The 26,660-nt window shown below is 38.8% G+C and overlaps 2 protein-coding genes and 1 non-coding gene across 3 annotated transcripts in view; 1 reads left to right on the top strand and 2 right to left on the bottom strand.

Annotated features, from left to right (window-relative positions):
• Window positions 1–26,660, top strand: part of LOC129944334 (40S ribosomal protein S14a) — a 252,630-nt gene that overhangs the window by 213,645 nt on the left and 12,325 nt on the right. The gene's annotated exons all lie outside the window — the stretch shown is intronic.
• The window catches only part of LOC129944784 (zinc finger SWIM domain-containing protein 8 homolog), a gene marked incomplete at its 5' end in the record, with an annotated part of 33,998 nt that overhangs the window by 762 nt on the left and 6,576 nt on the right, over window positions 1–26,660 (bottom strand). Inside the window, 5 exons of the mRNA XM_056054448.1 lie at window positions 56–3,559; window positions 3,665–4,159; window positions 4,248–4,558; window positions 4,629–4,795; window positions 4,861–5,103. Coding sequence (XP_055910423.1) covers window positions 56–3,559; window positions 3,665–4,159; window positions 4,248–4,558; window positions 4,629–4,795; window positions 4,861–5,103 — 4,720 coding nt within the window. The remainder of the gene's footprint in view (window positions 1–55; window positions 3,560–3,664; window positions 4,160–4,247; window positions 4,559–4,628; window positions 4,796–4,860; window positions 5,104–26,660) is intronic.
• Window positions 21,315–21,386, bottom strand: Trnaq-uug (transfer RNA glutamine (anticodon UUG)). The gene has a single exon. It is a non-coding gene; the product is annotated as a tRNA-Gln (tRNA).

The raw sequence follows: 26,660 nt of genomic DNA, 5'->3' as shown, positions 1-26,660 counted from the left end.
AAGCAAAAGAAAGTTAGTCTCATAAATCTTAAAAATTAGTGCTTGTTTAATTTACCTGAACTGATGTGGATGCCTTTGCCGGACCTGCGGCTGAGCTTGTTGGGCAAACGGATACGGCTGCTGTCGCATTCCATTGCCTTGTTGGGAGGCTTGAGGAGGGGCTATCGCCATCGGTTGCCCATAGTACTGCGGCGGCAATTGCTGGGTGGGTGGTGGAGCTCCGGTGTTCACTTGTACGGGCATTTGCACTGCAGCGTATTGCTGCGATCCAGGAGCACCTGGATAACCTCCACCCTGTGTTACTTGTGGATGAGCTTGCATGGGCTGGAATGCCCCCGGTTGCACTCCATATGCACTCGGTGGCGGACCTGCTTGGGTTGGTGGAGCCTGTGGGTATGGCTGGTAGGCCTGTGGTGGAGGTGCCGTCGAGATGTACATTTGCATTTGATTTGGAGGATACGTCAAGTTGTGGTGATGATAGATGCCCTGGCAGAAACTGTACGGGGGATAGGGCGCGATTCCAATGGGAGCCAGTGTCGTGACTCCCTGTTGGAATGGTGGAGGGGCTGTTGTCACAACTACTTGCTGATTTTGTGTCGGTTGCGGTGGCGGCGGCTGTTGCATCTGAGCCTCTGCCGATTCAATTAACGCACTCAGACTTGCCGAGTGGTCAATGTCGTTGACATCGTGATCTTGTTCGCTGTTCGGAGTATTTCGCAAATACAATTCATACCAGTAGTGAGCAACTTGGAATAGAACTTCTGGATAGACGCCTCCACCCTTAGCTGCGTTTTCGACAGTTATGCAGGCTCGTTCGAGCATTTGATCACTCTGTTCCTTACACTGCAGTATCGCACGTTGAATCTCATTTGGATTTAGTGCAGCAGAATGGGGAAGAACTGAGAGTGCCAGCTCAGCAGCTGGATAGACCATGTTGTTGTCCCAGCCTCTTGAAGCCCGATCTGCCATGCCCGCAGCTTCGGGCGGCGTGAGATGCCCCTCCCATGTTTCTATGAGGAATGATATTGCTGGTGCACCGATCTCCATCGCTTGTCCAATGATCCACGACACATGCGAAGAGTACGTGCGGGACAACCAATTCGGGCTAACGCAGTTATGCAACCCAAGAGCATACAGTCCCAGTTGGAAAGCACACATGTGCAGAGCACGGTGTGGCCCGTGGTGGTTGTGATTCGTAGTTGCCTGTGTGAATAGTGAAGTTGAGCTTGTTCCTCCTGCTTTAGTTAGCACATTCTTCGCCAATTCAAACATAAAATGTGCGCTTGCCTCTGATGGCTGGTTTGGTATTGAAGGATAAGCCCTCTTGCCCTTGTATCGTAGATCTTTGTTTCGAGTGCTGGGACCAGGACCAGAACTGCCAACATTACCACTTCCACCCATGGTCTGGCTCGGTGAGGCTCCGGCCATGTTTCCTTGCCCCGAACTCACACTCAGTGCTCCCATTCCCACCTCCAATTCCGCACTGGTACTGCTGTGTGGCCGGCTGTTGTCCGACGACGGAAATCCGCAAGAATCTGCAAAATTAGATGTAGTCGCAACGTGCGCATTGAATTGCTCCTGCTCATCACGGCGAGCTTGCGATGCTGGAGTCCTCACCGGTGGGTTGTTTGAATAGTAAGCAGGCAGCAGAGGACTCTTAAGCAAAGTATGAATGTCTCGATCCAGGAGCTTATCCATAATTTTTGCTATCTTTCGAGGTTCGTCCTTATAATATGACAGTAATGTTAAAGCCAAATCTCCCCTCTGCCGACGGGTTCCTTCACAGAGCAAAGGATGCTCCGCCTCGGAGACATTAGCTTTTAGGCCCAAAGCAGCTACAGCCGCCTCGAATCCTAAATTCTCATCTGTTGGCGTCCGGTATGCTATACTCATGACTTTGTTGCGATTTTCTTTGCCCATAACCGAGGGCATAACCAAAGCATCAAAGATAAAACTCGCTAGGTTTATCGGAAGCAAGGCCTCCCCTCTAGACTTAAGTGTGCCATTCTTCAATTGTTCGGCACGTTCACGAATTACTCGCAACTTAGGTTGATTTAAGTGGATTTTCTTCAACAAAGCCAACAGATCCGCCTCCTGATTGGCCAGCTTCACTTCCAGGGGTTTGGTGCTGGCCGGAGGTCGTGGCATTTCCAATGCAAATAGACAAATCCTGAATGCATTGTGATAATGCTCTGAGTTTTCAGATAGTACTGTGCAGAGGAATGCACATTTGGACAGCGTCGAAGATGCCAGCACGCTCAGCTGATGTGAAATCGGGTTGATACTGTGCTTCTTGCCTTTACGCTTCGGAGGTGGTGGAAGCTCCACCATTAAGTTCGGTGGATTCGCCAACATCTCCTCTGCCAAACGGACTGCTAAAATACAAGCCTCTCTCCCATGACCGTGAGCATGAAGTCCCTCTGCTCGAGCAAGCAGAATATCCCAAGCGTCCTCCGTGGGTCGTACGTTCGAAAATATTTCCGGTTTTTCTGTGGAAAGTGGATTTTGTAGAGCCTTACTGCTGCCAGCAACTGGACTGCACTCTGCAACAGAAACCGAGGGTACAAACACCGCCGCCGATGAGGGTTGAGCAGATTTTATCGGTTGACCCTCAGGCGTTATGAACTCATCGCTCGAACTTGAAAACGACTCATCTTTGGACACCCGACGTGGTTCCGCAACTGCGTCATCAAGAACGACCGCTTCTGCAACTGGCGGCTGAGATGCTACTGATTGAGACGTAGAGGGCATTGGAGTTTTTGTTGCCAACATCGATGAAGTCGAAGACGTAGACGACGACGGCGATAGAGTCGGCCTTGTCCCAACACTACTGCCAGTGCTTTCGACGAAATTCCCAAGATATTTCAACCTCTCGCCATCTCTCAAGTTTTCGGCTTCCAGCGGTGAAGATAATTCTAAACTATTTTGTGAGTCCGTTTCACTTGTGTTCTGAGCTGCTTTAACCTGCACTGTTGCAGCGGGCGGTTGCAGTGTCTGGCCGCCTTCATTGTTTCCACTACTGTCCCCGCCAAAGTCCTCATTCTCGCAGAAGCCCTCACTACTCGCACTTGATCGATTGCCATCACCTGGCTTTGCCGCAACGACTCCCAAAGAAACACCAACTCCCCCACTGCCACTGACAATGCCTGGCAGAACACCTCCTCCCGAAACCAAACCCACCTGATGGTGGACTCGCACAGGAACACTTTCACTGCTCGAGTTACTCGAATTGTTGCTACTCGAGATGTAAAAACGGTCGCGGAACGGTCGATCATAGCGATTCTTGTTGTGCACAAGGTGCAGACCATGGTGATCGGTCGAGGTGCTGATATAGTTGTAGTGCTTGTTGTTGGCCATGACCGCTTGTGTCGCATTCAGCTGGTGACTGCTGGTAGAGGGTTCGCTCTTCGAGTCGGTATGTTTGAAGCACGTGAACGGCGAATAGTATATGGGATTTGTTTCTTGGGTGTGTGTTATTCCGGGTATCGGGTACTCTTCCCAATCAAGGTAGCACGCCTCAATGGCCGGCTTGAAACCAACAAAAAGCTCAGCATCGGTTCTGCGTGAAGTAAATCTTTGTGAATAATTATTATCGAAATTAAATAAAGCAAAATGTGAACATAGTGTTTGTAACATGGCTACAATCTCTCTACCAATCACTCACCTTGAATTCTGTTGATGTTTGCTGCTGTATGACGACGGCAGCATCCGGCACTTGACGACCCGATCGAGGATCTTCAAATGCCACGCCGTAAATTGGGCGTGCAGCATGTCCCGCTCGTCAGGGGCTAGGCCTGGGTTTAATGCAGCCAAGCGCCACAGTACCACAATTTCGTCACATAGCGATGAGCATGCATGTTGCGATGCATTCGAATTGCTATGAGTGTTGCTGTGTTTGCCGCCATTATAACCATGCGATCCCATCATCATTGATAGCTTTGTTTGGAACCACCAAATTAGGATTTGATCGCATGCCATACACTCCTCGGTTATGATCTCGAGGAGACGAACTGCGTTCCGATCGCAGCGACGGTACATTTCACGAACAATAGACAATAGATTCCACATGCCTTCGGGCTCTCTTCCGCGCAATGGACGCAGCAGGGAACTCCATTCGGCAGCGGCCGGTGGGGCGGAGTTTGTTAAATAATTTACATCACTACAAGAGAAACAGAAAAAGTTAAAAATGAGACAAGGTTTAAAAAAATAGAAAACGTTGCGTCTTTGATTTTTAATTCAATTCATACCTAAATACAATTGGTGCCGGTAGGCAGAACTTAATTAATATGCGATTGATATTCTCATGTAAGGTTTTTTCATCTAGATACCAGCTAGTTTGATCGTTCGCTGATGCACCAGCTGTTGGATCTGGGGCTCCACATACTGTGTTAATTGCCGTCGGCTGGGCGCTCAGCAATTCATCGAGCAGGCGCTGAGCCGTTGGCAAAATCTGTTGGGGCAGTTCACTTATAAGATACTGAGCAAATTTTTGCAGTTGATCTCGTTGCAAGCGGGTGAGGGATTCTGATACCGGAGCTCTCAGACATACCTCGTTGGGCTATCAAAAAAAAACACAAACTTGTTTTAATAGTTGTCCGAAATGGAAAAAGTATGACTTCTACACTTACACAATGTATTCGGTGTAAACATACTGCGACCACATGAGAACACCAATAAGCGGAGGATGTACATGTACAATTACATGAAGATATCCGCCTTCTATCGAAAGTTACCGCAACATTAAAATGACTTCGAAGTTGGCTTTGGCCAATAACAGTTGCTGATAGATGAAAACCTATAATTAAAACCAAAATAAGTATGCAATTTTTATAGATGGATTACATTTAAATCATGGCTTACCTATTTGCAAGGGATCTTTAACTGCACGATTTTTGAATAACTGATCTCCACGATGAAATTCATCGGCGGAACTATTTGCTAGACAGGAGTACAATCGAATGTCCTCCTCGTTGTCGGGAAAACTCCAAAATGCTATACGCAGTTGGAGTTGTTCTGGAACCGGTGGATAAACATGTTCTACCAGTTCGAATGGTATGAACGATGCAACGCACTTCGCTGCAAGCTCCGTTAAAGAAGAAACATCTAAAAAAGAAAACAAAATATAATTATTATTTTATTTGAAGTTAGAAAGGACATCAATTGAAATTGTTGAAAATTCAACTGGAACAAATTTGACGAATTTGTTAGTCTTGTTATGCCAAGACACAGTGTTAGCATTAGGAAGGGGAGACGATTGGTTTTGAATCCCTGAATATTGGAATGACATAAGCTTAGTACGGCCTAAGAACGAAATTCTCTGCCCTTGACAATACGGCCGGAGTTGGGTTCGCGGGTGTACTGATGATGTTTCCTAGAGGCGGGATTTAAGTAAGTTGCATGTTCCTCTTGCAGAGATGGGAATTAAACTGAAACTTATAACGAATACAAGTTTAATATAATGGTTACTGGAGATTTCAATGCTCGAGTGGCGGAACATCAGATAGAAAGTTATACAATACCTTTTGGCGAGCAATTCAAATGGGTTAGGTTTTTTAAGAGATAAAGTGTTGAACGGAAACGGTACAAAACTATTAGAACTCCTTCAAAATATTGAGATCTTTTTACTTAATGGGTAAACTAGCGGGGATTTGTCCGGAGAAATGACTTTTGTCGGAGGGAGGCCAAGGTGCATCAGTTGCTGATTATTTGTTAGAGAGTTTTAATGTTGTTGCTTTGACTTTCTCGGACCATATGCCAATCTCAGTAGTCCTGACCATAAAAAAACATCTGCCCCAAGCACAAGCCACCAGATTGATTCTTTTATCCAAGCTAAGAAAAAACTCGATCGAGAGCCAGAGCTAAATCATTCAAAATCTTTAAACTAGCAAGAATGAGAAACGAACGTTTTTTCCTGAACATAAGCAGGCAAATAAAAAATATAAAAAACTCTGCCAAATAAAGGGAAATGAATACTATTTAGGAATAGCGAATAATTTAAATAATGCCAAGGATTCTTCTGAATTTTGGAAAGTAGTGAAGGAACTGAATGGGAAAAAATTCAAAATTAGTAACAATTTGAATGCTCACATTTTGGCAAATCATTTTAAAAATCTACTTAATCCATTAGAGATTGAAGAACCAATACAATTCGCTGAAAATTTCATAAGCGTTGAGTGTTTAGATTCAAGGTGTTTTATTTACATAAAGCTAAGAATAGCAAAGCCTCAGGGTATGATAGAGTTAATTATGAATTTTTCCAAAACGCCCCAAACGATTTTTTGGAAAATTTGGCAAAGACCTATTCAAATATATTGCACACTGCTGAAGTACCTGACACTTTTAGAAAGTCAATTGTATTTCCAATACACATAAAAGGGGAAATAAATAATTTGAAAATTATAGGGCATATCTTTCCTAAATGTGATTTCGAAGATATTTACAGGAATTATACTGAAAAGGCTTGAGTTTTGGGTTAATGAAAACAAATTGTTGAACGAATTCAAGCCGGTTTCAGAGCAGGTTATTCAACAACGGATCACATTTTCTCCATCCAAAATATCGCAGATTATTACGCAGAAAATGGGAAAAATCTGTATTCAATATTTATTGATTTCAAAGCTGCTTTCGATAGCATTGACCGAGGAGCATTGTTTTATAAATTAAATCTACTGGGGTTATCCTCTAAGATTTCTAAAGTACTAAGAAAACTTTACGAGAACACAACATCAGCTGTATGGGACGGTGAACAAATATCAAAATGACTTGAAACAAAAAGTGGAGTACGTCAAGGTTGTCTTTTATCCCCACTGTTGTTTGCTCTTTTTACCAAACGGTATTAAAATTGCAGGACTTGTTATAAAATGCCTCCTATATGCTGATGATGTGGTTTTGTTTGCAGACTCCCCAGAAAGTCTTCAGCTCATGATAAATAGGCTAGATAAGTACTGTAAAATGTGGAATCTGGTAATAAATATATCAAAATCGAAAGTTATGATATTTAGAACAGGTCGAGGACGACACAGTAGAAATGAAAGCTGGTTATTAAATGGTGAACATATTGAAGTTCTGAATGAATTTAATTTTTTGGGAATGATTCTCACACCCCAACTCAACCCTAAGAAACACTTTCAAAGTAAATTGAAGAAATCGTTATGTGGTATAAATTCAACCTGGCAAAACTTGTTTAGGAACACAAATGTTGCACATGGTGTCAAATTTAGAGTGTTTGATGCGGCTCTGAGAACTGTAATGGCATATGGTTGTCAGGTATGGGGATATCAGCAGTATGATGAGGTTGAAAAACTGCAACGGCTCTTCTTAAAAAAAACTATTTAGATTACCAAAATCAACACCTAATTACATGCTGCTGCTTGAAACAGGTCTTCCTCCTATTTTTATTTTCACCTTGAAAATGCACTTTGATTATGTAGCCAAAATATTTTCTTATGATAATAATAATCGATTATCAAAACTATTAGCAAAACACAGCATACAAAAAAATATAAGTTGGTTCAGGAAATGGGAGGATATAACCATATTTAGCGGTATTTCGGTGCATCTTTGGGAGATGGAAGATGGGAGTATGAGAGAAAAGATCAATTGTATTCTCAAAAAGCTAGATGACAAAATAAGACTAGATCTAATTGAGGAAGCAAAAGGCTCCTCACGTAGATCTCTATATCCAAAGCTTAATTATAATCTGAATGAGCTCAATTATTTTACACACAAAATGAGCTTATTTGAAATTTCTATCATTTATCGCATTAGGGGAGAGCTTCTTGACAAACCTTATTTTAATGACCAATCAACTTTTTGCTCTCTCTGTAATTTGCAAGAACAAGAAAACTCTTATTAGTTCTTATCAGTGTGCCCTATTCTTAAAGAAATAAGATTTGTATACTTTAAAAAGTCAATAATAAGCGAATCAGAATCTATAAGTATCTTAAATGGAAGAAACTGGAAACTTTCTAATAGCAAAACACACCAAAAAGCTTACTTGAATTATTAATATTAAAAATATATTTTGTTATTTTTTTAACAGTAAAAATAGAGATGGCATCTGGCATTCGGTTTCAAAACCAAGGACATAATTTTATTTATCATTATGTTGAATTGTACAAATTTGTTTAAGGTTCAATGAATAAATATACAAGTTTAATAGATAATAGAGTGGGAGAAAAACTTCTTGCATCGCTTCAGGAAAACCAATCATCTAGAATTTGATCCTTCCACAAGAGATGGAAAATTTCAAGATCTTCAGTTTCCTTGATGAAAGTGCCACTCATAGATGGTCACAAAAGTGGTAAATTATGCTTCAAGGACAGTAAGCGACATTGAGTTTCCGACGCATTAAATTCTATAAGATTTTGTATTCCCCATTTAACAAATTAGGGAGCTTATTATACATTGCCCTTTATGATCTAAATCCGAAGAGCAGGTTTGTGAATCTAAAAACGCTAAAAAACGAATATAAAGAGATGAGTGCTCTATCATAAGCGGTAAGTGTAGCGTAGTAAGTGGATTAGAAGTTTCATAAATTGTAAACAAAAATAAAAAAGAGTGTCAGAGATAGGATAGAACCCTGAGACAAAGCAACATTTATTTTCTATTTTCAGACTTTCAGACTGAACCAAAGGCCTGCCGAATGTGGGCGTTTGCAGTCCTACCTGGCTGGTTTTATTTATTTAATCCGTTAATTATCTAACGTTAATATAAACCTAAAGCTTTGCATAATTTTTAATTTAAAATTTTAATTAACATACACATTAATAAAATAAATATTATAACATATTAAAAAAGCTTTCTTTAAATTGTTTACTTTTAACATTGTCATTAACAGATGAAATTAAATTATAAAATTTATTGAAGACTGAAATCAATTGATTTAAACATAGTTAGTTCTGCTAAAGATCGGACATAAAGGTATCTGTCTTCTTATGCTAGTTTGACTAAAGCTAAAATTTAGACGATCCAGAGCTGTTGCGGATATAATAGAACCATTAATTAATTTTAAAATAAAACAAAATTGGAGATATTGTCTACGTTGTGAAAGTGTAGGGAGATTTATTAGCAAAAGTCTCTGAGAATAAGGAGGTGGTGTGAATATTTGGGAAAACGGAAGAAAACGAAGACAAAAACGCATAAATCTTTTTTGGATGCTTTCAAGTCTTTCAATGTGGACTGTATAGTATGGTGCCCATATAACACAGCCGTATTCAAGTATTGGCCTGACAAATGATACATAAAGAAGTTTTAATACGTAGGGGTCACGAAAGTCACGAGAAAAACGTTTTATAAAACCTATAATCTTGTTAGCTTTTTTAACTATAAAGTTATAATGGTCACAGAGCGTTAATTTACTGTCAAGAATAACACCTAAATCAGAGAAAACGGAAAGCTTACAAAGGGAGGAAGAATCTAATAAATAGTTATAATCTATAATTGTTTTTTGCGTGTAAAACGTTTTAAATTTGTCAATATTCAATAAAAGTCGGTTTGTATTGCATCATTCCCTAGAACTATGAAGATTTGAAAATTTTAATGTCATCAGCGTATATTAAAACGGAGGAGTTTCTTATAACACATGTTATGTCATTTATATATAAGATAAATAATAAAGGACCTAAATGGCTATCCTGTGGGACACCAGAGTTGACGTAAAATTGGTCGGAGAATTTATTTCTGAATATAACGCTATAACTTCTGTTCTTAAGATAAGACGAGATCCACGTCAAGAATTTGTCGTTAAACCCTAAGGCCTTAAGTTTATGGACTAAAGTCTTGTGACACAATTTGTCAAACGCTTTACTGTGAATACGCAATCTACTTGCTTACGATCTTTGAAGGAGTCAAGGCAGAAAGAAGTGAAGTGAAGTGAAGTGAAGTAGGTTTGTAATTGTTGATTTATTCTGGACGAAACCATGTTGATTTTCCCATACAATTAAAGGATAACATCTTACAGATAATGGACTCAAATAGTTTAGGAATAACGGAAAGTTTGGCAATCGGCCGGTAATTCGTTATTGATGTTCAAATGGTAGACATGTGCATTCAAGAGGACACAAGCGTCCACAGGTTTTTCTTAAAACCAACCTCTGTCTATCAACTCCTACTCTCACCTCCACGTGGTGAACATCGGGTGCCTAGTACCTCAACTGGAGATTGGGTTCCAACCCCAGTGGAAAGTTGTTGGGGGCAGCAAACGAGAGAGGTGGGGAGAGGTGTTTCCACTAAGGCACCTCTCCTTATCCAGACGGCAGCGGAGGAATTCCCGAGATGGGATCAACGGTGGCGTCTACAGTTACACCTTATAGGGCTTCTTCGACTTATTCGGAGCCCAGGCCTGTAAGGAGCGGTTTTATCCGGCTCCCCATCCTTGGAGTTATACTTAGGATCTGGTCCTCCAGGTTGGGGGTTGTGCGTCGGGGTGACTTCCTGGCCACGTAAAAGCTTTCAAAGTTGCGAAGCACCAACAAGCCTCGGATACGGACGGATTTACTGTTGACAACCAACGCAAACGAATAAAGGAAAACGAACTTCGGATATGCACGTGGAATGTTAGGTCCCTTAACAGACCACGTGCGGCCGAAGAATTAGCGGAGGCCCTAGAACGATATAAAGCAGATATCACCGCCATCCAGGAAATACGATGGGATGGGCCGGGCAAAAAGAGGATGAAAAACTGCGATATTTACTATGGTGACTGCTACCGAAAACCAACAGCGCTTATTTGGATGCGGATTCGTCATTGGAGCCAGACTTAGGCAAGAAGTCTTGAGCTATAGGTGCATCAATGAGCGCCTCATGACCATACGCATCAAGGCTAAATTCGGCAACATTAGCCTGATATGCGCGCACGCCCCCACAGAAGAGAAAGACGACAACACCAAAGATATGTTCTTCGAGCTCTTAGACAAACATATGAGCAGTGCCCTAGCTACGATATTAAAATAGTCCTGGGCGATTTTAATGCCAAGCTAGGAAGGGAAGACATCTTTGGTGGAATAATCGGGAAAAACAGCCTGCACGACAACACTTCCGACAATGGATTCAGGCTCATAGATTTTGCTGCGGGGCGAAACGTCATGGTAGCCAGTACGCGTTTTCCACACCTCAACATCCACAAAGGAACTTGGACTTCTCCAGATCAATCTACCGTCAACCAGATTGACCATATTGCGATCGACGCCAGACACGCTTCCAGCATTATGGATGTACGAACTTTCCGAGGAGCTAACATCGACTCGGACCACTACCTCGTTGTAGCCAGGGTAGCACTTCGGATTTCCAGACCCAAGGCAAAACAGGGAGGTGCTGGGAGAAGATACAACGTCGAACGGCAGCTGGGGATAAGCTGGTTAAGAGCATGCACCAACTTATCTGTAAGATATGGTCGGAAGAGAGCATGCCCGATGAATGGAACCTCAGTATTGTTTGCCCGATCCTGAAAAAAGGAGACCCTCTAAACTGCACCAACTATAGAGGAATAAGTCTACTTAACATCGCCTATAAAATCTTTTCTGCCGTAATATATGAACGTCTAAAGCCCACTGATAGGTCCTTATCAGTGCGGTTTTAGACCAGGAAAGTCCACAGTCCACAAAATTCACATTACGCCAGATCCTAGAAGAAGGGTCGCTTCGAGAGAAAAGTTCTTCGTGTGATCTACGGTCCCGTATGCATCGAAGGGGAGTGGAGGAGAAGATAGAACGACGAACTGTACGGGCTGTACAGCGACGTAGACTTAGCAAGAAGAGTAAAAGTCCAACGACTAAGATGGCTGGGTCACGTAGAGCGCATGGAAACCAATGCTCCGGCCCGGAAAGTCTTCGAATCCGCACCCGCAGGACAGCGCAGTAGAGGAAGACCGCGGATCAGGTGGCGCGCACAAGTGGAAGGTGACCTCACCCAACTTGGAGCGCGAAACTGGAGACATCTAGCTAGGGACCGAGCTAGATGGAGAAGTTTGTTGGGTGAGGCCCTAGTTCACACAGGACTGTAGCGCCACCTTAAGTAAGTAAGTAAGTAATTCGTTATTTCATTCTTAGACCCTTTTTTATGAATCGGAGTTATAAATGCACTTTTCCATAATAGTGGGAAAATTGAGCTTCTAAGAGATTCATTGAACAAAACAAACAGAGGGTACGATAAATGAGACACACATTTTTTAAAAACACATGATGGTACTCCACCAGGGCCAGGGAGAAAACAGTCATCAAGTTCTTAGACACAAAGAACAATTGAATCCTCACATATTGTCAAGTCAAGTGAGTTAAGGTGTGGATAATTTTGGGCTGGAAAGAACGAATCGGGAATTTGAAAAGAAGGAGGCACGTCGAAAGCATCTTTGAAGAAATTAGCAAACAGATTTGAAATTATTTGGGAGTCATGACTTTTGTGTTATTAAAAGACATAGAGTTTGGGTAACCGTCAGTTTTTCTTTTAGTTTTTACTTTTTTTGGGGTCTGTTTCAATTCGTTTTTTTTTATAGTCAGAGTATAGAATATTGGAGTAGTCAATGAAAATATTTTTAAGTTCGGAGTGAATCCTGAAGTCTTCTTCTGCTCTAGTTTTACTAAATTTTAGCCATGCCTTATTTCTTTTATTTTTTAAGGTTTTTGATTGAGTGTGGTGAAGTTTTAGATTTATAGCGAGATTTCCGTAATGGCGTAGTTTCATAAAAACAGTTAAAAATAATACTATACAAAATTAGACACATGTTATCAATATTACGATTTAGGAGCCGTTGATTCCAGTCAACATAACACAATAAATTTTACAACAATAAATAATACAACACTGAACCATGATTTAGTTTTGGGTCTGTTACTTTTAACCATTTTCAGGATTCCGAAGAAATAGAACTTCGTAATCAAATCGACACTGGAGTTAACGCCACTATCAAGGAAGCACACTGACCGGTTAAATATTCTGAAATAATTGTTGGGACCGTCGGAATTGGCTGTCTCGTATTGACATCGGTTTTTCTCCGAACCCTTTTTTTTAACTGGAGAATTTTTACACGACAATTAACTTCCGATATTCGAGCAGACTCTTTGACTATTAACAAAATCAACAGAAATCTTAGCACAGACACATTGAAAGGGGTTGTCTGTCCCAAATGTAGAAACCAAGAAGAATTGTGTACATTAAAATCGCACGTTATAAAAATGTCAGTTTTTTTAATATGTAATTACTCTTGGTCTCCCATGGCTGCCGGGAATGCTTTTTCGTAAGTAAATGAGTTTCAGGATAATAAAAGAACTTGTTTGAAGTTTCTAAACAATAAAATGTTCTGAACATTCTACAACATTAAAAGCATCCAAAGCTAATTACAGAAAATAACGAACAGCATCCAGGGAGACTGAGAGAGACTTTGATCGAACGCTTAACTCAAACATTGTTAAATATTTAAATATGTTATTCAAATAAAATTTATATTTTTAAATTGCTTAAAAACTATCTAGTATTTGAAGTTAGTTTAATATTTTTTTTTAAATTGAGAATCCAATAAATGCACCTCAGAAGAATAAATGTGTAATGTAAGTAACATTAAAACTTTCATTTTATTTTTCTTTGTTCAAATGCGTACAGCTGATGCGAAAAAGCCACAACAACAACAAGATAAACGAAAGAGAAACGAACGTGCAATAAAAAAGTACTTATAAAATATGTACATAACGAAATAAAAAACAGTCAGGTCTCAGGTGAGAATGAGAATGTGAAGGCAGGGTTATGTTGATGTACTCTACTCATATGGATTACACTCGAACTCGAAGCAGACTTGAAGGCGACTGTTGAATAAATTTAATTTTCTGGAAAACTGAGTAGCTACATATGAGTCTGTATATGGTTTAAATGTATTTGCATGTCCGACGTCCGTCCAGTCTACCAACCATTCCAAATGCGAAAGAAAGAAGTGTGATGGATAAAATATAAATGGAGAAAAAACATGGGTTTGTAAAATGTAATTATTACCATCAACTACAACAAGTGTAACAGGACGGGACTGTCACAATTGCCACCAGACTATGACGAAGGTGTATGACGACGACCGACGACGACGTTGGAAAAGAATGACTCGGGTTAAAGGGCTTTTGTAATTTCCTTCATACCAAATATAGGTAGATTTTTGTCTATTACGATGGCTTCACTGTGTGACGGTGAACGGTGATGGCGGCTCGACAAAAAGTGGGCAGGTCAAAGCCTAATGCCAAAAGGTTTTCTAACGACTGTAATAGATACTATAACGGACATTGTTACTTTTAAACCTAAAAATAAGGTACTTAGAATAAAAGAGTATACAAATAGTGAGAAGCTTTTATGATCTACTTAATCTTCCAAGATGTTTTCAATGCTTTTCTTTATGTTTAATGTTGAAGGGTTTAGAGCTTCTTAATTTTTTTTTTCTTCTTCTAAGTACACATTAAGTTTGATTTTGAATTTCGTACCTAACGAAAATATTATGATTATTTAAATAATACAAAGATTACTGTTAAAATGACACTAACCATAGAACATATATCAATTTAAATGGTTTCATTGTTTTTCAATCCATTTTTTCGAGACAATCAATACGTTTTTTTATTTATATATGTTTGAGTCAAGGTTTTTGAAGACATCACCATATTCCATGGTGTAACCAATCATTTTTGGTGTTTTGAAATCAGGAAAAGTATTTGGATTTTACAGCAGGTGACAAATAAATTAAATGATTCAACAAGTTTGTGACGAGTTAATTGACTCCAAAATATTTAGTGACTTTCCCCATAACAGCAAATATTTTCGCCAAGCAAATAATTGTTTCAGAATTGACGATTCAACGTAACTCAATTAGTACGGTAGCAACATGTCGAGTGATGGCAAAAACAGACAACCCGTTTCTTCAACATTGAACCACCCTCATGAATTTAGAATCTGGCATAATTTTAGACCTGAATACAAACTTGCAATTTATTTCGGTTTCTTTTCTGAAAATAGGAATTGAAAAATAAAAAAACACAATCTTTTCAGCGAAAACTATACATCAGATATGTTACATTTTTGAATAAAAGACGACAACTGTATTTATACTTCTTTTAATTTTTAGTTTACAGGTAAAATGGAAGTTCTAAAACTATTAAACATAAAATTGAATGTTTTTCAAAATGTAATATAGAATCAAATGAAGACTTATAATAGATTCCTAATTAATGATAATTACTTAAGAAGTGAGATACTGGAGATACTAAAACTGTGTCTAGAACATACGTAATGGTTGCAATTTGCAAAATCATCATGAATGTATATTAACTCAAAAACAACGTGTTATGGATTTTTTCATTTTTATTAAGGTTTATTTCAAAAACCTGACCTAATCTGAAATTGTAAGATCAGATTCGCATTCAGATCAGTTTTTATAGCAGAAAAACAGGAGTGTATTAAAATGGGTTAGTGATGTAGAGATAATTCTCAATCTCTATAATCCCCAACCCAAGATCTCCAGTTGAAAATCGGAAGCGGCGAATTCTTCATTTGATTTAGTTAAGGTTGCATCAAACGTTATTTAAAAAGCAAATCTGAATTAAAAAAAAAAAAAAAACAAACACAAAATGATGCTAAAAGTGAATGAAAATATTTGAAGGTCTATAGGTTAAGAGATGGAGAGGATATTGAGAAAAACATACACTTTCCTCAAACAAATATTACCTACATTAATTTTTTAGTCTCCAAAATCCATATAAAACGGAGCTGATACAGTCGAACTTTAACAAAAGACGATCGAAAAACCTTTGGAAGAGTACAATTTGGTTCGCACTGACAAAACCTTGCTTACCTTGGCAAAATAAAAATTAATTCCTTGGAGATTTATTTCATGTACACTTTCTGTTTAGAAAAAATGGCAAATTGAATTTTAGGGAAATTGAGGAACAATTTAATTTTGTATAGTTTTTATATGTAAATCTGGAATTTTCAAAAGCTGGAATTCGACATGTGTCAAACTTAGTTGTTAAACCAATTTTTTTTCAGTTGAAAGTCTAACATTTACGAAAATGAATCGCTTAACAATCGCACAACGCATACAAATTGTTAAAACCAACAATAATGGTGATTCTGCCACAGCCACGCATCGTGCTTTAAGAGGAGATGAGTGCATACATAATCGTCTAACTATGCAAGAAATTGCCAAAATTGTGAAGAAATTTAAAAAGAATGGATTGGTTACAGATATTGTTGGACCTGTGCATCATCTTCTCGTACCACTGAAAATATCGCTGCTTTAAGTCAAAGTGTCGCCGAAGCCCTGAATGCGTCGATTCCTCGTCATCCTAAGAAATTAGAACTGTTTTACGGCACATTACGCCCATATATCATAAAGTCCAGCTCACAAAACAACTGAAGTCAGGTAACCATTCACAACGTCTTAGATACGCCGGTGTGGTGCTTGAAAGAAAAACGGTAGACGGTGATTTTTCGAAAAAAAATATATCTCGGTGGTATGGTTATTAACAAAGTATTTGGGGTTCCTCAAGTAAATAAAGAGATGGCATTACAACCAAATTTAAATCCAACCATTTGGCGTGTGTAAGCCTTAGCTCAATTATTCTACCTATATTAAATTGTTCTCTATAAAATGTGAAGCAAATGAATCCAAGTGTTTAAAAACTTAAGTTATTTCACTCGAACAGTTTTTAACCGTTTTACTCCTTCAAAAAATCAAACTTAAACAAGTTTTAATATTTTATTTTAATTTTTAAATTAACTTTTAGCCTCACCCAAAGTCCATGAGCTTACAGCAGCCCTCAATAAACCCATGGAAACTGCCTGCCCCCTCACTACAGTGTGGAGAAAGAAGAAACCATATTGGTGGGCTGCTGAACTAGAAATACTCAGAAAAGGTTGTAGAAGGCTTTTTAATCGTGCAAAAAAGACTAGACACCCCCAAGATTGGGGCTCCTAAAAGAAATCTCTCAAAAAGTATAAACAAGAATTGAGAACAGCCAAAAGATCCTCCTGGAGATCCTTCTGTAGCTCAAAAGAAGGATCCTCAGAGGTATCAAGGATAAGGAAGATTCTCTCGACAAATCCAATCATGCCTAGTTGCCTTAAAAACTCAGATGGTACATGAACTAACTGTTGCGAAGAAACGCTAAACCTGCTACTAGACACCCACTTCCCAGATAGCTCCAAATCTGTTAATACAACAAACCGTTCTGGGTCGAGTATTAACTTAAATTTTCCTCAAGGTCTTGTTAAAAAAGAAAAATTGACAAGGGCTCTGAATAGTTTCGAACCCTATAAATCTCCAAGTCCACATCAAATCGTACAACCTGAGCTATAATTTACCTTTGATATAACTTTGCCCATCATTGAGATAATCTTCAAAAGTTGTCTAGATCTGGTCTATATACCTCAGCGATGGAGAGAAGTAAAGGTAGTTTTCATTCCCAAGGCGGGCAAATGCTCGCATATCAACCCTAAAGATCTAAGAACCATTAGCCTATCATCATTCATTCTCAAATCCCTGGAACGATTGATTGATATCCATGTTAGCATGCTTACTGCAAAGGGAAATCGGTAGAAACAGCCTTGCAAGCTCTGGTAAGAACTATCGAATACTCCCTAGAGAAAAAGGAATACACTATGGTGGCCTTCCTGGATATTGAGGGCGCTTTCAACAACGGTGACACATTCACTATCACTTCTGCTATGACAACCCTAAACGTCGAATACTCACTCTGTGAGTTGATAAATCTAATGCTAAAAAGCAGGATCATCAAATCTAAGATGGGGGATTTGTGTACGAAAAGGTCTGTCAGTAGAGGCACTCCGCAAGGTGGTGTTCTATCCCCTCTCCTGTGGAACATAGTGGCTAACGAACTACTAATATCCCTTGAGAAAAGGCTACAGAGTGGTTGCGTATGTCGATGATGTTGCTATCGCCGTCACAGGAGAACATCCTAATACACTGAGAGACCTCCTCCAAAACACACTCAATATGCTCACTAGATGGGCTGATCACTGCGGGCTTAGTATTAATCCTCAAAAAACAAGCCAAGTCCAATACAAGATCCCAGTTATTGTACCTCCTTCAATAAAAGGTGTACCACTAATGTTTACCAATAAAGCCAAATATCTCTTTTCCTTTGCAAGAAAGCCATACACCGGTCATCCGACCAATACTTATGTACGGGGTTGCAATAGGGTGGACTGCACTAGAGAAAGTCACATACTACGATAAACTCAGCAGAGTCCAACGCCATGCATGTCTGTATAAGCGGGGCATTGAGAACCACACCCTCAGCAGCATTAGCTCTCCTCCATCTGGCACCTTTCAACATCTTCAGCAAACAAGTGGCAGCGAGTACAGCTTTAAGACTCAACGCCTCATCTCAATGAACCAACAACAATGTGGGGCACTTCATCATTTTGAACATCTTTGGTTCTATACCAAATTACATAGAGTACACTATTCCAAAACCCCAATTTGGAAAAAACTTCCAGGTATCCATTCCATCCAAAGATGAATAGGAAGACAAAAAACTCCTGGACAACAAAAGCATTCATTTTTATACAGATGTATCCAAGACAAATGAGGGAGTTAGTAGTGGTGTGTATTTAGAAAAGCTTAATCTAAGCATCTCATTCCGCCTCCCTAATCAATGTAGCGTCTTCCAAGCGGAAAAGGTTCTCTCCTGGCTAAGAGAAAATGTGATATCAACTTCTGATATCCGCATCTTCTCTGACAGTCAGGCTGTTATTAAATATCCTGACGGTGTCTCAACCAAATCTCAAACGGCCCACGATTGTCGATCGTCTCTTATGGAGATGGCGCAGCAATTTAACATTCACCTCTGTTGGGTGCCGGGCCACAGAGACATCACAGGAAATTGTAGAGCCGATGAACTCGCTAAAAATGGAACCGTCATACCTATTTCACCTGAAAGGGAGAAGATGGGTATACCGATAGCTACATGTAAACTTTTGCTAAAAGAAACAGCTCTTACGATAACAAACTCTAGATGGAACAATTTACCGACATGCGCAGCCACAAAACTTATATGGCCTTCACTGGACCTAAAGCGCTCTAAGGACTTGTTATCTCAAAGCAGACTTCATATAAGCTCCCTAATAGGTATCCTTACGGAACACTGTTTATAGACAGACACGCAATACGACTTGGTGTAGCGCCTCAAATGACTTCTGCAGGAGCTGTATGAACGAGGAAGAAGAGGAAACAATCTCTCACCTTCTCTGCACTTGCCCTGCTCTTTCACTAAGACTCAAACTTCATCTGGGAGACTACTCTTTAGATAATCCCATTGAACTAGCTAAAAAGGATATCAAATACACTACCGGTCAAAAGTTTGAGACCACCTTCAAAGGGTTACTTTATTTGTACTTGGCGTTTGGGTTTATGAATGAATTTAGGATTTTTGTACCTGCATTGTTAACTTAGACCATTCATAAAAGGTGCAAGTGAAAAAACCCCAGATATTAATCCTTTTCTGTAAATTATGAGGAATTTTGTGAAAAAAATTAAAAACAACCCAGTATTGGGTTTTTGGCATCTATTTGGATTTCCCATAGTTTTTATTTTTTATGACTTTTAACATTCAATTTGGAATTTTTTTATGACTGGGGTAATATTAAAGGGTAAAAAAATGTAAAACTTGAATACCTACATATTCAGGATTTTGTATATAATGCTCGGTTTGATCCAATTTAAATTTATTTGAGAATGTGATCTTCTCCAGTAAACAAAGTGCGCATTATGGGAAAAGTTAAGTTAAGTACTATTGAAACTCAATCTGCGATTGTGACCCTTATTGAAGAAGGCTATTCGCAAAGAGAAATCGCCACAAAACTGAAGATATCCAAAGGAGCAGTTCACAGGACCAAACAGTGTTACTCTAGTACCGGCGGTTTTAAGGATAAACTTAGGTCTGGACGACCTAGAGTTACGACGAAAACCGAAGATCTGCATATAATCACCATAAGCAAGCGTTCTAGGAAGAAAACAGCTCCAGAAATACGCGCCGAGATCAATGAAATCCGGGAAGAACCATTATCTGTATCAACGATACATCGAAGGCTAAGACATGCTGGACTTTTTGGGCGCGTAGCAGTTCGGAAACCACTTCTACGACCCCAAAACAAGATCAAAGGGTTGGAATGGAAACCAATAAGGATTAGACAGATGAAGACTTCAACAGAGTCTTATGGAGCGATGAGTCCAAATTTGAGATATTTGGCTCAAATCGCAGAGTGTACGTAAAACGCAAAGCTGAACTAAAAATGCTACCAGACTGCTTGGTCCCAACTGTAAAGCATGGAGGCGGTTCAGTAATGGTGTGGGGATGTTTTTCCTTCGATGGAGTAGGAGATATAACACGAGTTATAAGGAAGAATGGATAAAGAAGTCTATAAAACGATATTGGAAGACCACGTTTTGGTATCTAGACTCCGATTAGTCGGTGAAGGTTTGGTATTCCAGCAAGACAATGACCCGAAACACACTTCAAAACTTTGCCGGGGATACCCGAAACAAAAAGAAGATGAGGAAATTCTAAAAGTAATGGTATAACCACCGCAGTCTCCAGATATTAACCCCATTGAGCTTTTATGGTAAGAGCTTGATGAAAATGTCCGGAATCACCACATAACATCCTAATCTGCTCTTTGAGAAACTCTACAAAATTGCTGGAATAATATTCCACAAGAAAAAAATACAAAACTTTGTGAGAAGATTGTGCAGAATTGTAAAAAAAAATTATTGAATTTAAAGGAGGGTTTTTCGACGAAAACTCAATTTAGAGCTTTTATTGGTTTTTTAATTTAATAATTTATGTTTAGTACAAAACTAGTTTATATTTTTCTATCATTTACAACTAGACATGCTCTTCACTTTTGTCTCGTATTAACTTTTTTCCTAAAACTTCAGTTTAGGGGTTAAAACTCGATATTTCTCAAATTTCAGAGGTGGTCTCAAACTTTTGACCGGTAGTGTACATTCTTCGCTTTATAAAAACCTCAAAATGGTTCGACTAGTAAGAAGTAATTCTCTAGACTCATGTGGTATCACAATGGTTCTATTCTTTTGGCCTAAGTGGGTGGATTCTGAATCCGCAGCCACTTAAACCTAACCTCATCTATTTAAAACTTCAATCTCTTTAAAAGATAATAAAATAATTTGTTAAATATTTACTCATATGCTTATATGTTAAATTAGTTCAAAGAAAATTGCAACAAAAACTTGAATTTGTTCATATTTCTATCAGTTTCAATCGAGTATTTTTATTGGTTGAGAAATATAAATTTAAAAAAAAGAGACAAGGTTCTACCGAGATTTGAACTCGGATCGCTGGATTCAAAGTCCAGAGTGCTAACCATTACACCATAGAACCGCACGACAATTCCATGTCAAAACTAATACATGACGCACGCTTTTATCAGTTTCATTCTACAAAAATATTGTAGCTATGTACACTTTTATAGCGACTTTCACTTTCTTTTGAGCTATTTGAGTGCTCAACAACTTGCAGTTGGTTGTGTTTTAAAATTAACCAGATAAATAATTCAGTCTTTATAAATAATGCAATTAAAATTAAGTTGGTCGATTGCTTGAGATTAATTACATAACATAGGTAGTTTGTTTGGTTTGGTTCTTTCTAGATAGGTACCTTTTAAAAAAGTAGGTAGGTAAGCATGTGCTATACATAATATAACAATGTGATTTTCACACTATATACAAATGTAGGCATATATGTAGGTAGGTATAAAGTCTAGAGTATTTTCTTTTTGTGTTTTTCTTTTACAACTCTACTCTTGGTCTATTATTTGATTTTCTTTCAACATAAGTCTCTTATTATTTTGTTGCGTTAGATTTTTTCACGCAATAATTTTCGCTTTACTTCGTAAGTAGGTAGGAATATTTTGTTTTGCGGGTACGTAGGTAAGAGAGAATTGCTTTGTTGATTTTTAAGCAGCTGCACAAAAGAGGAATTGAGTTGGTTTCGTACCTAACTTCATAGACGTGTATATACGGGCGAATATAAAAGCAATAACAAAATTCAAAACAAAGAAAAATTCGTGCGCATATTTCCTTTCACTTAATAGGATGACACCCCACAAAGTTTATGTAGGTATAATTTTTGTTGTTTTTTTTTCAAACCTGAAGGTAATATATGTATGTATGTGGGTATACATAGCGGTTTATTAAGTTAGATATACTTTGACTAGATTTAAATAAAGTTATATTCAGCATTTATTTATAATAGGGAATTCTTGAGTTCTTGAAAAGAAAAAGTTAAGTGATTCCACATTCGCGTAGTACGGTTAAAGAACGAATCTCTATTCAAAATTGGGCTCAAGTAAGTATTACGCTTAAACTGTTTAAGTAACCAAATTTGGTTTTAAATAAACAATAGGCTTATGAATGATTGCCTGAATTCTTCACGAGGAACTTTCAAGAATTTTAAATTAAATGATGATGTTTTTGTTCCGATGAGATGCTGCTTAACTTGGCATTGACGTCAACAACAATGCAAACCTACACACTACATCTTCAAACAGGACTTTCTCAGTTGTTCTCTTCTAAGGATAATAGTTTCGCTAACAAAATCGTGTTGCATGAGTTGAGGAACAAAAATTAGTGGTAGTCTAAGTTGAAACGCTTCGATATCACTTTTTATGAAATTGTTTCGATTTTTACAGGCAATCCAACACTGGATTTAAAACGTTCAAGGTGCTTGCTCTCTCTAAGCAGATCGCATATAAGCTCTATAAATTGAACATCAACAAATGGACCCTGATTTTTCGAGCAAAATCATCCTAAGCGATGAAGCACATTTTCATCTTGATGGCTTTGTCAATCGCCAAAATTACCGCATTTGGGGTTCGGAGAACCCACATGTGATTGTCGAAAAACAAATGCATCCACAACGCGTGACTGTATGGTGTGGATTTTGGGCTGGAGGCATAATTGGGCCATATTTATTTGAAAATGATGCTGGTCAAGCAGTGACTGTTACTGGTGCTCGATATCGCGACATGATTACACAGTTCTCTCTGCCAAAATTGAATGATATTGATGTGTCCAATATGTGGTTTCAATAAGACGGTGCCACATGTCATGCAGCCCGTGAAACAATTCAATTACTGCATGAGACATTTCCAGGTCGTGTACTCTCTCGTTTCGGTGATCAAAATTGGCCTCCTAGATCGTGTGATTTAACACCATTAGACTTCTTTTTATGGGGTTATTTGAAATCACAAGTCTATGTCAACAAGCCCACAATCACCCGTGCATTAAAGGAGGAGATTCAACGCGGCATCAACGAAATTCAGCTACATTTATGCAGAATGGTCATTTAAAATTTCAACGAAAGAGTGCGCATTTTCTATTTAATTCAAATCTTGCGTTAATTTTGGGATACCCTTTATATTGAACAAAATTGGTTCAAACTTCCCTTATAGGGGCTTTTATTTAGACCGAAAAATTTATATCTTGTTTTAAAAATTAGTAATTATACAAGACATGAAAGTAGTTTTTCTCCAACAATCAACTCATTTTTAACTCACTATTAACTTATTTTAAACAAGATTCGCATACTTGTGTATAATACCATATAGTTGGCCCTTAACCAATTTTGGATTGCCTGTAGGTTAGGTTAGGTAAGGTTATAGAGGCTGTCCAAGATGGAAACGGACACAATTAGGCCAGTTTAATGGCCCATTGTGATACCACATGAATCTTGTGGCTTCCTCCTAAGCTCAATGGAACCAGCTTGAGTCCCTTACGAAACTTGAGAGGCTTATTATACCGATATGATTTAGATCGATTAGATCGTTAAAGAAGAATTCTCCTAGGTAATTCTCACATTTTCGAGCTAGAGCGGGGCATGTGCAGAGAAGATGAAGAATCGTGTCTTCCTCTTTCTCGTTCATACAGCTTCTGCAAAAGTCATTTGAGAATACGCCTAGTCTCGTGGCCTACTTTCCTATTAGACAGTACCCGGTTATGACACCTATTATAATCCATTCAACGAACTCTCTTCTCTGTCCATGGTCATTAGGCTTCAATTGTTGTGTTAATCGAATTTTGTAAGCATGAAGACACAGATCTTTAGTGAGTATACGCTGTAGAGAGGTTCTTGAAATTTGCAATTCTTGTCCACGACGTCGAATTGAGGTTCCTGGATTATCAGCAACACTCTCACGCACTCTCACTTCGACATTCACATTTGAATGGCTTGTTTTTGGACGACCAGTGTGTTTGGCGTCTCCAACGGATCCAGTCTCTATGAATTTTTCAATTAATCTCTTCACAGTACTGTTAGCTGTCAAATTGCTTTTTTAGGGTTGCCAACACTTCACTGCACAAATGGCGGCAAATTCTTGCGTTAATTTTGGGACACCCTTTATAATCTTAGGGCTAAAAAAGACTGTTTTCACAATCTATTTTTCAATGTCCAGCGCCTTGAATACTTTGGAAAGAGGACATTTTCAATGCAGGAAACAATTGCAATTTTGAACGATTTAAATTTGAAAGACCTTCGCAACTTCTTCAAAAAATGTTCAACATATAGAATGTTATTGATCCCAAGAAGGTATGTGAATATCTATTTCTGAAGAAAGACCAACAACACCACTTACGTCTCGATCAAAACGTCACCATGGACAGGTGAAACTTTAAGATAGATAAGGAGTTTTGCTTACCAAGGCTCCGCTATGAATGTAGAAAAGAACACCAGCGCGCGTTGAGATCAAACGAAGAATTACACTACTAAGCGCTTTTTTGGGTAAGCAATAGAGTAGTAAAGCCCTCTCTCGAGCATCCAAAGTGTTGCTACATAAGACATTCAACATCACCGTCATGCTATAAGCTGCGCATGAAAACTTAAGCCCAGATAGTATTTGAATCCACGCCTGCAGCTTGGTAGAGAAAGTAATCTCACCCAAATGGAGTGCTAGATGGAGAAGTTTGTTGGGTGAGGCCCAAGTTCACAGAGGACCTTAGCGCCTATTTAAATAAGTAAGTCAGTTTACTATGCTTCATTAATTATGAAACCCTCACCGAAATTTGTTCTACATTTTGTTTGGGGACATCCGCATCAGACGAGTTTGGTGAACTAACTTTTGTTGGAGCACAAGGAAAATCTGTCATAGATTATTGCATGATAGGAGGGACATGGAGCGACTATTTTCTTGATTTTAAAGTTGATGTAGTGACATTCTCGGATCATCTACCCACAACTATGAAGTTACGAGTCGGTGGATGTGAGGACGATGGTAGCAGTCGTTTACAATTGTTACCAAAATTAAAGTAATCCTAATTACCTAGCTTCTTATCAGAGTATCCTCAATTCTTTATTGATGAATGTGGATTCCGAAATAGCATCGATCATGAATTTCATAAGATCTGCATATACAGCCTTCAGAACCAACCATAGGAAGAACCTTGGTTTGATAGTCAGTGTATGCGTGCTAGACAGAGATCTTTTACGTGGCTGAAGACCCTTCGAGTTTACAATAATGAATACAGCAAAGATAAATACTTAGAAGCCAATAAGATATACAAAGACCTTTGTAAACAAAAACGAAACCAATATTTTATGGAAGAGTCTAGGAGGTTGTCACACTTTAAGAATGCTACAGATTTTTGGAGTCTAGTTTAAGATTCACCGAAATCTAACATCGACTGCGTTTTGTCAACATTTCAAAGAACTCTTAAATTCCCCGTTCAGCTTCGTAAATATATCGTATGCTGAACCTAAATTCGACAACATTCTCTTAGATGCGCCAATAACACAAGAGGAGATAAGACGCACTTTAAAAACCTTAAAAGATGGCAAAGTGGCAGGCACCGACAGAATACCGGCTGATTTTTATAAATACGAAACATCGGAACTTATTGAAAAAACTTTATATTTCATTCAACCAAATTCTGAAACATGGTATTATACCCCAAGAGTTTAAAGAGGCCTTAATTTTTCCGATTCACAAAAAAGGAAGTACACAAAATTCAGAGAACTACCGTGGGATAAGTTTTCTTAATGCATCATATAAAATATTTCCGTCAATTTTGCATCAACGATTCAATGAGTGGATAAACGAAAACGGGCTATTAAAAGAATTTCAAGCTGGTTTTGGGCCTGGTTATCTCCGAAACTCTTCTTCAAAACGGGAAAAAACTGTATAGCTTTTTCGTAGAATTTAAAGCAGCTTTTGACGCTATGGATAGCCGAGCGCTTATCTACAAACTCTATGCACTGGGGATGTCTTCAAAATATGGAAAAGTCTTACAAAATCTGTATATCAGCTGTTTGGAAAGGAGAGGAATTTTCGGAATTGTTTCAAACGGAATCAGGTGTTCGACAGGGCTGTACGCTGAGCCCTCTTCTATTCGCACTTTTTATAGAAGATTTAACAGATTATATTTCTGGAGGAGTTGAGTTTGCGCGGGCAACTATAGAGGCTCTTTTCTACGCTGACGACATAGTACTTCTATCAGCAGCACCACAAACGCTTCAGTTGATGATCAACCAACTATATAGGTACTGTACTACGTGAAAACTCCAAGTGAACCTTAACAAATCGAAAATACTGGTTCTCAGAAATGGAGGTGGAAGAAATAGACAGAATGAAAGATGGTTCTTTAATTCAATACCTATTAAGGT

Source organism: Eupeodes corollae, chromosome 2 (assembly GCF_945859685.1).
Source record: "Eupeodes corollae chromosome 2, idEupCoro1.1, whole genome shotgun sequence".
Lineage (NCBI taxonomy): Eukaryota > Metazoa > Arthropoda > Insecta > Diptera > Syrphidae > Eupeodes > Eupeodes corollae.
This window is presented reverse-complemented; position numbering and strand designations above follow the sequence as displayed.